Below are 17,397 nucleotides of genomic sequence, written 5' to 3'. Positions count from 1 at the left end.
ACATTTTGTTTTACTTTCTTCTACTTTAGTTGTAGTTTCAATTCCAAAATGCAGTTGATAAGCTTTTCCTCTTTGAAAAAAAAACAAAAAAAACATAAACGTCTTCTAATTACTTTCTTATCTAAATGTAAATAGTGTTGTGAAGCAATAACCAAAAAAAAGAAACAAAGTTTTGCTTGATTTTTGTATATTTGTAAATTTCTCTAAGCCTTTATTTCACTTTCTAAATAATTCAAACAATTTCTTCTGTGTATGTAAATACATAAATGTGCTGTATTTAAGAAAACGTTGTCAAATGTACGTTTCAGTTAATTATTTGTGTGCAAATTTCAATTTCAATATTTCTAAATTTTTTGGTTTTCGAGTAACTCAAAGATCTATGCGGAAGCGCGTTTTTTTTTCAATTTTAAAAAGAATTTGATTGAAGAAGGTAGTACTATTGTCACAAATCAAAGATTAGCTAACGAAAAACGCGTTTAGTTTTAAGCTAAAACATTTTCAAAAGTAGTAATGATTATCCTAAAATTATTTCCAGTTACTTTTTTGAGCTTTCCTAAACTTGTTTTCTTTATTTGATTTGTTTGAAATTAAATTCTCTTATTTTCTGTATAAAACCTGGACTAGAAAATCAAAAAAAAAAAAAAATATTAAAAAACATTGTAGCGCCTCAAAAATCCCGTAGTTGTGTAAAAAAATTTCAAATGCGAATATTGAAATTTTGTATGAGTTTTTGAACCCCCAAAAATTCGCTACCCAAAATCGCCAAAGCGCCTTCAATTCAATGCAACATTTTCGTTAACTCAGCGTACTGACATTACAACAATGCAAGTGGGTTTCATTTCAACAAAAGTTCAGCGCCTTATACGAGTAATAATACATATAACTACCTATACATACATATACATATATGTATTTAAGCAAAAAATTACAAAAGTAAAAATAAGACTGACTTTTTTCTGCAAATGCAGTTTTATAATTTCATTTTTTTTTGAATAAATAATTTATTATTTTTATTTTTTATAAGAAATCTTCCATTTTATTTTGTTATGATTTGTAATCTACTACAAAACATAATCACGCAGAAACAATAACAACAAAAGCAAACCGAAATGTTCAAACGTGAAATGTGACTTAAAGAATTTTTCATTACTACTTTTTGGTGCCGCCTTTCAACGGCCGCACGCTAGTAAATAATTTAATATAAAACAAAAACTAAGTAATTTACAAGAAATATATATGTACAAATATACTATATACAAGAAATAGTTGCAGTTGTCAGTCAGCTGTTGCAAGCACGTGTTACTTTCCATAACCAACTAACTACTACTACAATTACTATTTAATGAGCTACAACAAATACAAATATTTATAACAATAGCAACTAGCAACTAGCAATAGCTGTAGGTGTCCTAGCGTTAAACGCTTACATGCATACAAACATTCATGAACGACTAAATAAATACAGCAGCATTTAGTTGTAGTGATTTAGTGGAGAAAGCTGACTATTTAGTAGGTCTATACAAGCATATATACTTTAGTATATACTTAAATAGAGTTAGTGGTTTAGGGTTATTACTATTTTGTAGCCAATAACGGTATTGGACCTAAGCACACAGGTTTGTACAAGCACAAGCAGTTCAATCTAGGGATTTTCGGCAAAGAAAATAGTTAAAAAGCGGTTAATTAGCCAGATTATTGGAAGCAATGATACTTGTATAATTGTGAAATAAAGGTGAAATTATATTCGTACAATTCTATATACAATTAAACAAAGTTATGAAAATCTCTAGAGTGGCAAAGTTTGCTACAAGGAAGTATTTCTGAAGTATTTCTCTTCCATTAATTCGACTAATATACCATTTTATTATTTACTTTAATGTCTGAATTGTATATACATATAAACATATGTATAATCAATACTACTATGAGCAAAAATAGTAAGACTTTGACCAGCAGCTAAATCAGACGCATAAGGTGGCTGCGGCACAATATTGGTTGATAATTTGGCGAAAAACTCGCAAAGAATCAATACAGTATGCGACGGTGCATAATCGTGGTGCAAAAGCCAAGAGTTGTCGGCCCATACTTACGGCCCTTTTTTACTAACAGCTTCGCGTAAATAACGCATAACACTCAAATATTATTCCTTATCGACAGTTTGTCCGGTCGAAAAGAATTCCGACTCCACCACACCTCAATAATCGAAGAAAACTATCAACATAACCTTGATAATCGACTTGTCTTGACGTTTTTTCTACTTCTACTCACCTTTATTATGATATTCGGCCGATTGATCGTCTGTTTCCGGGTCGTAAGCATAAAGCTATGACTCATCGCCAGAAATAATATGTTTCTTGATATTCTGATAATCGGAAGCATTTCACAGACGTTAACGGAGCGCTGTTTTTCGAAAATCATAAGTGATTGTGGAACCAATCGTGTTTTCACTTTTCTTATTCCCAAACGGTCTTTCAAAATGGTTTTCACTGATCCTTCCGATATTCCAACTATGACAGTAAAATTTCTGACTGTTAATCGTCGATTCTTGAACACCAATTCCTTTATTTTATTGATGTGTTGATCATCAGTTGGTGTATGTGGTTCGTCGTCAATCAAAGACACTTGTTCGTGACAAACAAATATCACTGAGGCCTTTTCCAACATTCTGAACGTTTCGGCACCAGAAATTTCATCTTGCACACAAAATTTAATGGAACTTCTTTGTTGAATAATTTCACTCATCGTAAAAATCGCCGAATGCACTGTATGTTTAGATTATTTTGATGTGACATTTGGCACATTCTTTAATTAGAGAATCTTTCTTTTGCCACAGTAGTACATAGATAACTAGTCGAGGAATCAAAAAAAATCGCCTCAACGCGTATATCGTAATAAGTCAAGCCATCTTATCGGAAAATTTAAAGTCGTGCTAGATCCGCACCATCTAGTTATTCGATTTTCTTTTAGGTTTTTTAACCGTAACCGTTAGATGGCTAACATAGATAGATCAAACGTGGACTGTTATATGTAGTCCCTTGTGAATCCATAGAGATGAAGAACTCAGAAAGCCAGTTCGGTTTAAGCCTTGAAACCAGCTATCTAATACTCGTAGTAGAACACCAGAGGATACGGGAACAGCGACCCGCTCCCATTCTACTGATAGCGGTTCTAGGGTGCCTTTTCTGGCTAGCTCATCAGTCACCGATTCCGCTGTGACCTGGCACACGTACAGTTTTAACACAAAGAGAATGGATGCTATTGATGACGAGATTAGGCACTGATTACATAAAATAACTTTGTTAAAAAGGTTTAACATTAAATATAAGCGGATAAGCTCATTGATTTCTTAAAATAGCATTACTTACTTTTGTGGTAGAACAAATCATTAAAATAGCTCAAACGTTTGCTTCGATGGCTTCTTTTTGGTAAGAATTATGTAATGTTTTGGGAACCCTTAAACATCCACTTATTTTCAGCCTTCTCCACACAACTTCTCAAGACTAGATTTTTTCACCATCAAGAATGAAAGTAAAACTCAACTTTCTGGCTGAGATTTCAGTCCAAAGTTTCGGTGATATTTTCACATTGCCGTTTGTGAATATTTTTGCGAGCTGTGCGCCACCTGTCGGCCACCACAATACACACTTCGAAACGTGTTTGACTGGCTTAACATCAGCTGTTTTTGGACAAACATAGAGAGAGCCTTGATAAGCGTGGCATACATTCGCCTTTGATATAAGTTAGGACTTGGTACAAGTAGGGTTAATAAATGTTTAAGTCCGTTGGCTAAACCTAATACAAGGACCAAGCAACGTGTACTTTCAGTATAGTATTTAAAGAAAAGCTTTTAGTAGTATATTTTCAAACGCTTTAAAGGGCATTTTGATTCAATACTAGACCTTTTCAGCTATTTTACTCTACGTCAAAGTGAAATTCGTTTTACATACCATTGAAAAATCATATAACTATACTTATTTGACGCATTTCTAATCTCTATAATAATTATAGAAAAAAAAATAGTTATAAACATAATTTTAAAAAAATTAATAAACGGTATAAAGAAATTTCAAGTTCTTCGAAATACTTCCTTGTTAAAGTTAGTAGAATTTCGTAGATTTACAACAGAATTCGTGCGAACCGTTTCGTGTGAGGTCGGTAAGTACACCGCCTGCGTCCAAGGACAGTAGAAACTGAAGTTCTTAGTATGTGATTTGTTTAATATTTTAATACTTTTTTTTTGTTTTTGTATGTTGCAACTGTGTTTCGTTTTGCAAGCGAGACGCATATGTTTGCAAGTGTCTCAGTTACCATAGTTGTTCGTGTTTAGTTGGACCGGGGAGCTATTAAGTCTAATAAGCTGTTAAAATTCAAACAAGTTTTTCCAAGCAGTCAGACAAAATCAATATTAGTGTTTCGAATTTTCGTAATTTTTTTTTTGTTTTTGTGTTTTTTTTTTGCAATTGGTTTACAGCACGTTTTGTATAGAACTTGAGTTGCTGCTATGTGTGTGTATATATGTAAATAATGTATAATACTTTATTAAGTGTAGTGTATTTATCTCGATGTCTACAACAACAACCACACAGCACACAAGAAAAAATTTAGAAATTAAAAAAAAAAAATCAGAGAATTGGGAGAGCAAAAGCAGAAGAAGCTTAAATGCAAAACAATAAAACACGCAAACGCAGACACAAGACAGAAAGCACACACACACGCACTTAGACATTTGACAAGCAGTTAAACACCCACTTACGAGAAATAAAGCTTAAAAACAACAACAATATAATTGAAACGTTTCATTGTGCCGGCAAAGAGATGAAGGGAGTGCATGCCTGGAGCCTTGCTGGTTGGCTTATAATGCCAAGTCAGTTTTAAGGCAACAATTCGTCATGCAAAAATAGCTGGAAAACCATATTTTTTTATTGGTGTTGTAAAAATGTCTCGTTGAGAGTTTAAGCAAGGCTTCAGCGTGGCTTCACAAATCTCCGCTCGCAAAAATTAAAGAAATTGAAATTTAAAAAAAATATATTTAAATATTTCACAAAAAGTTGAGAGCATTGAAAGAATTTACTAAAAAAAAAATAATAAATACAATAGACTGTCGTTTTGAGTTATGGTGGTGCTTTCTACTGAGCAAATAGAATATAGTAGCGTAATGTGCTGCCGCATTACTAACAGAACATCGTACAAGATGTACAAATAAATGTGTTGTTGCCACAACCTGCTGCGCTTGACACCTTTGTTTGTATATCGATGTATGAACATTTTCCCGCTCCCAAAAAAATACAAAACCACAAAAAAGTTTTTTTTTAATGAAAAAACACAAAAAAAAACTTAAAAAAAAGCAAACACAATCACAACTACTAATACACACGCAAACACACTAAATGCTACAATGGCAAACATATACATATATAATACACTATGAATTAAAATAACGTACACCGCTTTGTAAAACCACCACCTGCCCCCCTTAAACATATACCAACCATCCTGTAAATGACCAAACAACCGTTAAACTAATCAACAACCGTCTTACCCAATCCAATCTAACTACTTCACAACTTCAACACAACCAACTACAACAACAACAACTAACAACGTTTGTAACTTACAAAAAAATCAAACGACAACAACAAATACAACCAACCAACCAACTAACCGACTTGATAAACTCGCAATTTGCAATGTGAACTGCAAAATGAAAACCAAAAAATGCTTTAAAAAAATATATATTTACCACTAACTGTGTGATAACAATGACAATAATAACGTTTACAATGAAAATTGTCATAATGTGTATTTGCCTTGAATTGCGTACAAAAATTCTCAAAAAAAAAAATTTTATATGTCAATATCTATTTGCAATTGCATAACAATAATGATAATAAAAAAATAACAATAACATTTAACAACCACAAATATGCACATGAAAATCCACAAAAAAATAATCGTTCATTTCACTTGCCAATACCGTTAATCGCTATAATGGAAAAAATATTTTCATCTTTTCCAGGTATAAAAAAAATGTTTGATTTTAGCCTTTGCCTTAGATCATTACATTAAATAAGAAAAAAATTGTTTTTTCATTTAACATTTAACATTGCCAGCATTTTTTTAACGCGCATGTAAGAGATTTTTATTGTTCTTGCATTTGTTTGTTATAGAAGCCAACGATTTGGCAAATTCATTGCAAATATATTGCCCATTAATTCGTGAAAAAAGAAAGAACGTGAACTTCGGTGGCACACAAGCTATAATATCCTTCACAGATACCATAGAATCCTTACACAATTTTGTTTTTTGTGTCTGACAGTTTGTATTGCAGCTACGTGCTATGGTGATCTGATCTTAACAACTTCTTCGGGGCCTCTACCGTTGTCTTGTTCAATAATCACATCCAAATTAGTTAGTATAGCAGCCATATTCGAAAATGGTCCGTCACTGGCGGTGCCGGTACACGACCAACGTCTTAGAGAGAAAAGAATGTATGCGAAATTTCCAATCGATATCTCAAAAACTGAGATGTCTAAATCGGCTTAGTTCGTGTATATGTAATTTCTACATTTTTCCTGGGTGCTACAAACTTTGTAACAAAGTTATTAAACCCTGTTCCGGTTATAAGTACATATCCTCTTCTTCTTTATTGGCGTAGACATCGCTTACGCAGTTATAGCCGAGTTTACAAAAGCGCGTCAGTTATTTCTTCTTTTCGCTTGTTGGCGCCAAATCGAGATAGCTAAAGCAGCCAGATCCTTCTCCACCTGATCTCCCCAACGGAGATCCTCCTATTCCAACGCTGGGTACTAAATCGAAAACCTTCAAAGCTTGAGTGTTTTCACCAATTCGGACGAGATGACCTAGCCAGCGTAGCCGCTGTCTCTTAATTCGTTGAACTATGTCAATGTCCTCATATATCTCGCACAGCTCATTGTTCCATCGAATGCGGTCATCAGATGTTGTCATCATGCTTCCGCACCATTGAGCAGTACGGGATGATAAGTGATTTGTAGAATTTGGACGAAAGAGGACTTAATTTCTCTATTGCCTACTCAGTCCGAAGTAGCACTTGTTGGCAAGAGTTATTCTGCATTGGATTTCGAAGCTGATATTGTAGTTGATGTTAATACTGGTTCCAAGATAGACGAAGTTATCTACGACTTCAGAAGTTATGACTGTCAACAGTGACATAGGAGCCAAGTCGCGAATGCGACGACTGTTTTTTAGATGACAGGAGATATTTTCTCTTGCCTTCGTTCACTATCGTCACTGCTTTGTTCAACTTGGAGAAAGCAGAACTAACGGCGCGCTTGTTGAAGCCATAAAAGCAGCTCCTTTTCGTGCTGTCAAAGGCAGCTTTGAAATCGACGAAGAGGTGGTGTGTGACGATTCTTTTTTGACGGGTCTTTTCCAAGATATGGCGCATGGTGAATATCTGGCCAGTTGTTGAATTGCCAGATCTAAAACCACACGGATAAGGTCCAATCAGTTTGCTGACGGAGGCTTTAATCTTTCGCGCAATACGCTCCATAGAACCTTATATGGGATGTTTAGGAGGTTTATTTCACGGTAGTTGGCGCAAATTGGGGAGTCTCCCTTTTTGTGGATTGGGCAGAGCATACTTAAATTCCAATTGTCGGCCATGCTTTCGTCCGACCATATCCTAAAAAGAAGCTGATGCATGCTCCTAATCAGTTCTTTGATTGAAAAGCTATTCTGGCAATCCACCGATCCCCGCTGTTTTGTTGTTCTTTAGACGGGTAATAGCTATTCGAACTTCTTCATGGTTGGGCAATGGAACGTCCGCTCCATCGACATCGATTGGAAATCGTGTTCACCATCTCCTGGTGTTATTCTTTCACTGTTACACTTTCACCATTCAGCCGGCTGGAGAAGTGTTCCCTCCATAATTTCAGTATGCTCTGTGCATCAGTCTAACCTTCCTTCTGTTTGTTGACGTACGTTTTTTGCTGCACCACAGAGGCGGGTACATATCTTGCCTGCCACAAGATAGTTGTCCGAGTCAAGGTTAGGGTCTCGGAGCGTAACACTGGAGACATGTTTCCCGCCTATCACAGCACGGTCGATTTGGTTGGTGGTTTTTCTTTTCCAAAGAAAGACAAGTAGCTTTAGTAGCTCATTTTATCTCGCCTTCAAAGGGATGTTTTTGGCTACCCAGAGGATACTTCCTTTAAGACCGTAAGTCATGACCTGCTTGAGCCATGTGTAAAAGACTTGTTGCTGGCCATTCCCAAATGAATGGCGCTCAGAGAACTTTCCTCACTTGCGTGAACTTCTACACATGCCTCCGTCCTCCAACCATGGATCCTTACAACCAATTAAAAAGCAGAGATCGTGGAATTTATCAAAGTAAAAGAAGAAAGGTCGAACTAAATTTACTTCTATGCTACTCTGTCTACTCTCCAAGTATACTCACTGGTTGAATTAACTTTGCGGTATTAAAAAGACAAATACTTTCAAACTGAGGCGAAATAAAAATCTCTTACACTGTAGACTTCGAAAATGAAATTGATCAAATGTAGTAAAAATTATAAATAAAATTGGTAAAAAAATTTTCAAACATAACGGTAATATTAACAACGCTTTAAGTTTTTTTCTATTTTATAAAAATATTTTCACTAGAAATATGAAAATTCTTATGCAATTGGTTGTAGAATAAAAAAAAATATTGTATGCAAAATTTCAAAATACGGAATTGGTTTAAAAAAATGAAATTTTCAAACGTAATAGAAAAAACTAGTGACAGCTTAGCGCAGTTGCAAAATAATTTCGGTTTTATTTTTTTAGTGTTTGCAAAATTTCGTTTATTATTTGGTTTGTCTTGGCTTTTAGTCTTCAATTATGTCAGATTGTGCAACAATTTTATTTTCATTTTCATTTGTTGTATGTATTAATGCCGTTATTTATTAAACTACTAACAAGCGCACATTTTATGATTTCTCAAGAAGAACCACACAATTCAGCAATCTTATGTGCAAACTATTACTTAGCATACATAACTATTAGTACATATTTACACACACACACACACACGTAACTATATACACACATGCTTACCTACTTGCTTACATACATACATACTATTGACTGGGTTGAAACACAATATGCTGATGAATGATCGATTTTAATCAAGCTCACGTTTTTTTATTGTTGTTCAAATTTTTCATACAACCACAAACCAAAAATAAAACGTACATATCTACCTACTACGTACATATGTTTACCACTCGACCAAAATCCGAAAACTATTAATTTGCAAATTAAATCAACTATCATCGCATCACCAACAAAACCAATCAATCAATCAAACCAAAAAAAAAATATATATATATTTTTATATAAATTTACATAACCAAATATATTATGACATTAATATTTGCGAAAAACCAATCAAAATCAAACCATAAACAAATAAAAATTATCAAAAATTAACAAACAAAAAAACACCACAAATCTGAAATGCAAACCGCAAAAAACGACTTTTATGCAAATTTCTAAACATAAATATAAAATTAAATTATTTAAAACTCAAAATGCATGCTCATGCATAATTAAAAAATAACTGAAAAATAATAATATTCAAAATGAAATGAAATTTAAAAAATGAAATAAATGGTTCAATGGATGTGAATGTGGCTGCTTGATGGATGGCAACATGATGACACCAATAACCACAACAACGTTGGGAACTTGTGTGATGACCCGTTACACGCCGGCAACACAGACGCAAAACCACTACACTCAAGTACGATCCGCCATATTCGAAAAAGCCCATCGCCAAGGGCTATGCCAGCGCCGCAGCCACTGCCGCAAATCATCACTCGGTCGAGGAGGTTTCACTGGACGGTTCCAGCAAATTGGTCTACGCCAATCAGGCCGGCTTCAGGTGCGACACAAAAGCTCCCTCCAAAAAAAAAGGAGATTTTTAAAATTTAATTTTTACAAATTTCAGGGATAAAAGCATACATGGTCGCCGTTATACCGGCGGCGGCGAGGACGATCAGGCCCATTCTGGTAGGTACCTTGTTTGCCTTTTTGCCACACACACACACAATCAATTGTACACTTGTCTAAATTGCATTCGTTACTAAACTCGCATATTCTATAACTACTAACAACAACAACAAACTTTTTACACCCACAAATATATATATAAGTACACACACAACAATGCCACTTGTTGACGTTCCACCTAATTGTGCTCAGCCCTGATTAGTGTTGTTAGTTGCAATAAAAAATCATAAAAAATAAATCAAATATTTAAAAAAATACAATTACAAATACAAATAATACCGTTAATTAAATGAGTGCTGTACTCGTATTTATTGCATACATACCTACTAATATATAGTACAAGTACATATGCTGTAACTTCTACATACCAACTTACATACTCAAATATACCACATAACTAACAATTAGTTAGTGCTTGCCGTGCCGTTATAAATAAATATTACAATTACAATTACAATTACAATACAGTTACGTCGCATTCAATGTTTTTGTCAGTTTCGATTTAGTACTTACTAAACTTTAGTCTAGTCTAGTCTGTTAATTGTGATTAAATGCGCTTCAAATTTCTGCTTACAGTTTTGTTTTTTAATGCAACATAATTGAAATTCACTTCAAATACTTGTTTCTCAGTAATACGATAATTGCGTGGCGTTGTAATGGCAGCGAACGCCTTGAGCGTGGACTTTATGCAACAAATGTGTACTAACTTGACTTATGGTGGGATATGCCATTCGAAATCGGTGCCTCAATCCAATCCTGTGGGAGCTATATTTCATTTTCGAATGAATTTCGACCAGCCGTACTTCAGAGTTGAAGTGATCGACGCCATTATTCATTCGGAAGTGAGGCATAGAATTGCACGAATATTATTTTGTTTTATTTACTTACGTTGAAATATAATTTTTTATTATGAAGATCAAGAAATGGTGGTATTGTACAATATTATAAGAAAGGAGTAATCAAGCGAGACCAATAATTATTTAGTACCCATATTATATAGGGCAACTAATGTATAGTTGTCGATCTTCTAGCAACAACAACTGAAGCAATATGTCGACTGTTTAGACGGGTCCTTTTAAACTGCACACACAAAGCGGTTTGATAAAAAAAAATTTTTAGTTGGATTGATGCAACCTTTTTTTATGTTCTTGTGAAGTTTAAACTTCATATTTAAAGTAGTTTATGTTCGAAAGATGTTTCTTTCCGAAGCGAGGAATTTGTCTGGCGATTTTATATATTTCCATATGATCAATGGACTCATGGCGCGTTCTTCGGATCAGATTATGCATTTACAAAAACAGATGTGTCACAAAGAACGTAACGGCGCACTCAGAGCCTTTTCAACGAGTAGTATTGATATGCTTCGTACCCAAAACATTAACCAAGATGTGTTGAGTGGATCCATAAGATATTTTGAAAATTTCTGTTATCTCTCTAATCTCCCACTTCCTTTCAACGGGTAGTATTGACACGCTTCATACCCAAAACATTAACCGAAACTTTAACCAAACCTTTAGCCAAAACTTTAACCAAAACTTTTACCAAAACATTAACCAAAACTTTAACCAAAACTCTAACCAAAACTTTAACCAAGACTTAAACAAAAACTTTAACCAAAACTGCAACCAAAACTGTAACCAAAACATTAACCAAAACTTTAACCAAAATGTATTGAGTTGATCCTTAAGATATGTTGAGCTCCTTTGTTATCTCTCTGATGACAACCCAACGATTTTAAGGCACTGTTTATTTAACTTGTTTGTTATATTCATTAACAGAGACACGACTGGAAAGTAGACTTCAAAAAACCTCTCTGCAAATACTTAAGGATTCGATTTCGATGCACAATGCACCAAAAATGATACTAGCTACTCAGCAACTTAGGCTTATCCAAACTTAGTAAGGTTATAAATAAGTAATACTTGTGCTATGATTAGATACATTTCATTTTCAAGACAACAAAATTAGACGAAAAGTGACTGACCTTAGACATCTCTTGCGCTGCGTTGGCAAATATATTCGACAAATATATATTAATCCGCTGCCGATGAACCATTTTGGTCAACTCTTGTCAAACTGTTATACAATTGCTTACTGTACCTCATAGACATTGCAGTAGACATTTATGTTGCAAGGATAAAATTTCAGGCGTATGCAAATTGTCAAAATTGCTATAGAAGAAAGTGAGGTGGAAACATCCAGACACTATCTGCTCCATCGTCTAGATTTTGCACCACTGAGATTAAAACATCTGGGCAGTATGCCTTCCTCGAACCAAGGTTATAGCCGAAGCTGACATCGTCGATTACAATAGTACTACGTACCACAACGAAACAGCGTTACAAGCAGTCCAAGTGTGATCCTGCTGGGATCGACCATTAAACCTAACCTAACCTAAGGAACTTTAGAAACCTATAAAAGTAATATATTATTTATAGATTCCACCTCAAATCTGATCAATTTTACTTATGTTTATGCAGAATAAAGCTATTTAGGGCAGGGTAAATCATTGTTTATTTTTTGATTCGCTGAGGTACGGTTTTGAATGGCAGTCCAAAAACCTCTGTTAGTACCTTCTTGTTTTTTGACCGGCTTCAACTTAAGGCAAAAACATTCGTAATCTGCTTGATTACTCAACCAAATGCGCAAACAAACTATTTAAATTTACAAAGATTACACTAACAAAATCCGCATCACTTTGTGCACTTTAACGAACGTCAGCACAATCACTCCTTGCACCCAAAGCAGCCTCAGCTGCGCCGTACGCACTCGCACTTGCACACAGTGGCCACAGCCAAACTAAATTAGACAAATATTATATTCCTGATTCTTTTTCCCACACAAAACCACGTAAATGCGCCAACAACAACAACAACATAACCGCCACAACAGAAAAGGGTATATTGAAGAAGCACAGCTATGGACTGGTGCACAATGAACAATTGAAGGATAAATGGGGCGACGATGTACAGTCCGACAATCTCGAGCTTATAACACAACAGGACGGTGCACTCGGCGCCTCCACCAGCGGCGGAGCGGCGGTCTCCGAAGTAGAGCGCACACTCAAATCGCTCAACGGCTATCACGAAGACATATTGGAGGCATTGCGCAATGCGGCCTCACATCGCGGCACCGCCACCGGCAATACGCCCGTCGGCAGCGGCAGCCTAAGCGAAGAGATGCTGCGCAAGACACTGCAAGACTGCCAAAGCGCACAGCTGGGCTACAGCGTGGAACCGTATAAGCGCTCCAGCGGTTCCAAGTCGAGCTCACGCGAAAACATTTGCGACCCCGCACAAGCGCACATGCTGATCGAAAGTGCGGGCATTGGCGGCCATGCCGGCGCCATATTGCATCATCATCGCTCGCAACATCAATTGCATCAGCCGCCACCATCAATGCAGCAACAGCAACCGCCGCTGGACGACGATGATGCCCCATCGACTGGGCCGTTGCGTATACGCAATCTGGAGGATCTGATACGACAGCTGGAGCATCACTCGTCGCGTCACATGAGTCCTAGCGGCTCCGAGGACATTCGAATGTCCGAAACGGAGGCCGATCGCCATTATAGATTAGATAGTTCCGCCGCTTGTAGTGAATCGTCGCAAGGGTTAGTAATCATTTGAAAATGCACTGTGTGTTTAACATATTCGATTTCGATTACGATTTTGTTTATGTTTTTTGCTGATTTTTGCCGATTCGTAATGAGCGTTAAATGGATACTGTTTATTACATGTATAAATTATACTTTGATTCGACTATTTATTCAGTATTTATATATACTATATACCTATATATACACATACTACATACTCGTACTTAAGCATTATGATATATCGATATATCTTCGTTTTCAATTTTTCACTTTTTGGTTACTTTGTATTCAACCGAATTTTGTATGTTGGGACTGTAGGTGCCTATTTTTGGTTAGAAAAGAAAAACGCTTCAATTAACAACAACAACTAACTAACTAGTCCATATATGTATTTGTTCTTAGGTGATCATAGTTATATTTGTATACCTGCTCATGTGTATGTATGCGTGTATGTGTGTATGTATGTTTGTGTGTGTTGCTGCAACCCGCTTTTACTTGCTGCCACATAAATATGTCGTACTCCTTACTATATTTAACACGCATATTCACACACTTAGTCGTAATTTCCAGTAGCGAAGCAGTGAAAAAATAACAAAATGGAAATAAAAATATTTTTTAAAAATAAAAAAAACTAAAACAACAATAAAATGCACTGATGAAACACATTGCACTTAAATTATTTGCAACTCTTAATATTCTTTCAGGATTTAGACTGGAATATCTGGTGTGATAAAGGTTGGTTCCCATTTGATACTCTTACGCACACACTCTCACACCACTAGCCTTATGCTCATTGATATACACTATATATACCCATAACTAAGTAATATTTGAGTAGTTTTTCTACATCCAAAAATAGGCACCTACATATGTTTAACCCTTACTTGAAGATTGCTGCAATGAAAATCGCATTTTTTGGGCATATAATCATTTCTTGTTTCTTTGTCAAGATAATTTGAGTTTTTTAAGTAATTCGGTATGATATTTAACCATGTTTTTGTTAACATTTATATTTCAAAATCCTTAAAAAATATTTGTGTTAAAGATAAAATATTTTTGTCCAAAGGTCAGACTGTCTGTTGGTCAGACAATATCTTGAAGAGGGTGCTTGCTTTTTATTATAATCCACGAATTGTCCATATTGAGCTCAGAAATCATAATCAGTTTAAATTTTAAGGTTATGTTGGATGAAATTAAAAGGATTCAAATAAATCGCCTTTTTTCTAAGGATATAAAGATCGCTCTCGCTCAATTCTACGCAGGTGTATACTTCAGATTTTCAATAAGATCTAAAATAAAGCGTTCAAAATAATATTCCTTAACAAAGTTTATCCTAAACAAACCAACTTTTCTAATTTATATTGAACAACTCTGATTGAGGTATCTCCAAAGCATGCGTTTATCTTTTACGTACGAAAATAAAAAGAACTTAAGACTATACGGTGGAAGACTCAACAAATCGAAGTTTTAGTTGCTGAAAAATGCACTTGCTTCAATTGATTGGTGATCAGTCTCATTGCCGTGACGAAGATTGATCTGTCTGGCAGTTGATTTCCCTGATTCTAAGACACACGTATGGTTGTGTAGCGCTCAGAATTTATTGTTCTGACGTGTCCAGTTTTTCCAACAAAATCGGCAACCATTTGATTGGAAGGCGAACAACTTTTGTTGGATTCGGCTCATCTTGAAATACCCATAAAGTCAACAGCTGTTTGCTTTCGGGCGCATACGAGTAAATCCACGATCTGCGGCAGCCACTAACAAGGTAGGACATGAACCCGTCATAGCGGTCGGTCCTCATACCATACACGAGCTGTTCCGCAAGGAAGAAGGAGTAAGTAGAGAAAGGTGTTGACCACAACTTCAAGGCTGGCGCCATGCCAAGTCGCTACCTTAGGCTACTTGTCGCATTCTACACCGGCCACTGCAAGCTTAAGAAGCAGTTTACATGGGCCTAGCTTCTTATGCAAATTGCTGGTTCTGCGACAAGGAGCCTGTAACTTTTGAACACCTGATTGATTACATAGCAGTTTTGAGACGCAGGATAAAGGCCCTTGGATCAAAGTTTCATATAGGCATCACATCGCCTCAGAGTCAGGTAGGTCGTTGTGATTTAGATATAATAGACCTAAAGTTGCGATTCAATCTTCATCTATTTATCTTATCTTAATGTCACGATTCATCACGTCATGATGTCATAGACGTGCTTCGACCGATTTTTAACATTTCTCTCGACCAATCGATACACGCATTTTTTGGAACGATTGACAAATTGTGTGAGATATGAATGTCTCACTAGAGCCCTTAGTTCACATGACGGTCTTTCAGTAACTGTTTGCGCGCACCAACAATAGTTTCCGGAACTATAGCTGATTTTGGACGACCTATACGAAATTCGTCTTAGAGTGATTTACAACATCGATTGAATTCTCCATACCATCAATAAACACTGGTCTTTGATAGAGTTTCAACGTAAAAAATTTAATTAAGTTCATCTGTGCACTTTTGATCAGTTAATCCACGTCAAAAGTGGTAAGAAATTATCGTTCGAAAATGTTCGAGATTTAATTCCACTTTTTGCTTTTTTTTTAAAGAATATTTTAGGTTACTGTAAACAATACAAATAGCACTCGCATATCAAATGTTCTGAGTATCTATAACATCAACAGATGTCTGAGTAGATTGCAACACTAGGGTTGGCAAACCTCGAAATATAAAAAGCAACCTACGTAGAGTTCAAATTTGAGGAAAAAATATTACTTAATCTCGCAGGTTCGTTCTGGCATGTAATCTCAGATATAGCATAAGTGTTCTGTTTCAGATGATGACTACGATTTTGTTTATTTTTCAAGACCAACTTAAGTTCTTAATAGAGAAGCATAGAAAATTTTCCTTTAGGGACAGATCTTAAAAACACACTAAAAAAATTTTGAAACTTAAAAGTCAATTTTGAATATATTTTATTATTGATGCGCTAAGAGTTCATACTAAAAAACGATTTCCATTGCAACGACTTCATTGCGCGTATAGATTTTGTAATTCCATTTATTTGTTAATTAATCAAACCTTTTTTCAATTTTCACCATTTTCTTTTTTCCGTACGGAAAAAAAAATTTTGTTTTGTTTTTTCGTGTGTGTATGTGTTGACGCGTGTATGTATATGTAAATGTATGTACATATGTATGTAATTTCATTAACATATACCTACATATGTATGTGTTGTATTCGTCTCTGTTGAATCGCAGCTCAAATCAGCAATTAGCACAATCACAGAAAACTGCAACAATACATCCGTCTTACAGCAGTCGTTTGCGCCCGCGCTCCGACGAGGAGTCGCGCTTCGCCTACGGAAGGTACAGACATCCCCAAGCAGCTAGTAGACATCCATCGCATCAATCGCATTCACCTCATGCTTTCGGCCATCATACGCATCATTCGCACGCCCACGGTCATGCTACGCACGGCCCACACTCATCACATCACTCGTCGCATACACACTTGCACCAGGACGACGAGGGTATATACGAGAGTGCCGACCACCATGAACGTTCGGTGGTCGAGGCACGACTCGATCCGCGTGAAACACCCGACAGTGAGAGGTAGGTACTCGTTACATTCACTTTCGCTCACACAGGCTCTTCCCCTCCTCCCTCTATATATATACAATCGCTCTATGTCTCTCTATATATTTCCCAACCGCAAGCCCATTTATCCCATTTACCAAATGAATACCTAAAAAAAAAAACAACAAACCCTTCCTCCCA

General features: G+C 35.9%; 1 protein-coding gene across 18 annotated transcripts in view; it reads left to right on the top strand.

Annotated features, from left to right (window-relative positions):
• The window catches only part of LOC126760566 (disintegrin and metalloproteinase domain-containing protein 9), a 578,909-nt gene that overhangs the window by 543,366 nt on the left and 18,146 nt on the right, over positions 1-17,397 (top strand). For 8 of the 18 annotated variants that reach the window (XR_007667220.1, XM_050476293.1, XM_050476292.1 and 5 more), the window contains exons 20-23: positions 9,746-9,907; positions 9,974-10,035; positions 12,928-13,648; positions 16,879-17,232. Coding sequence is in view for 17 of the 18 variants with exons in the window: in XM_050476293.1 (XP_050332250.1) it covers positions 9,746-9,907; positions 9,974-10,035; positions 12,928-13,648; positions 16,879-17,232 (1,299 nt within the window). In the remaining variant the exon portion in view is untranslated. The remainder of the gene's footprint in view (positions 1-9,745; positions 9,908-9,973; positions 10,036-12,927; positions 13,649-16,878; positions 17,233-17,397) is intronic. The other 10 variants (XM_050476295.1, XM_050476285.1, XM_050476296.1 and 7 more) reach the window with 6 other exon arrangements.

This window comes from Bactrocera neohumeralis, chromosome 5 (assembly GCF_024586455.1).
Source record: "Bactrocera neohumeralis isolate Rockhampton chromosome 5, APGP_CSIRO_Bneo_wtdbg2-racon-allhic-juicebox.fasta_v2, whole genome shotgun sequence".
Taxonomy (NCBI): Eukaryota; Metazoa; Arthropoda; class Insecta; order Diptera; family Tephritidae; genus Bactrocera; species Bactrocera neohumeralis.
This window is presented reverse-complemented; position numbering and strand designations above follow the sequence as displayed.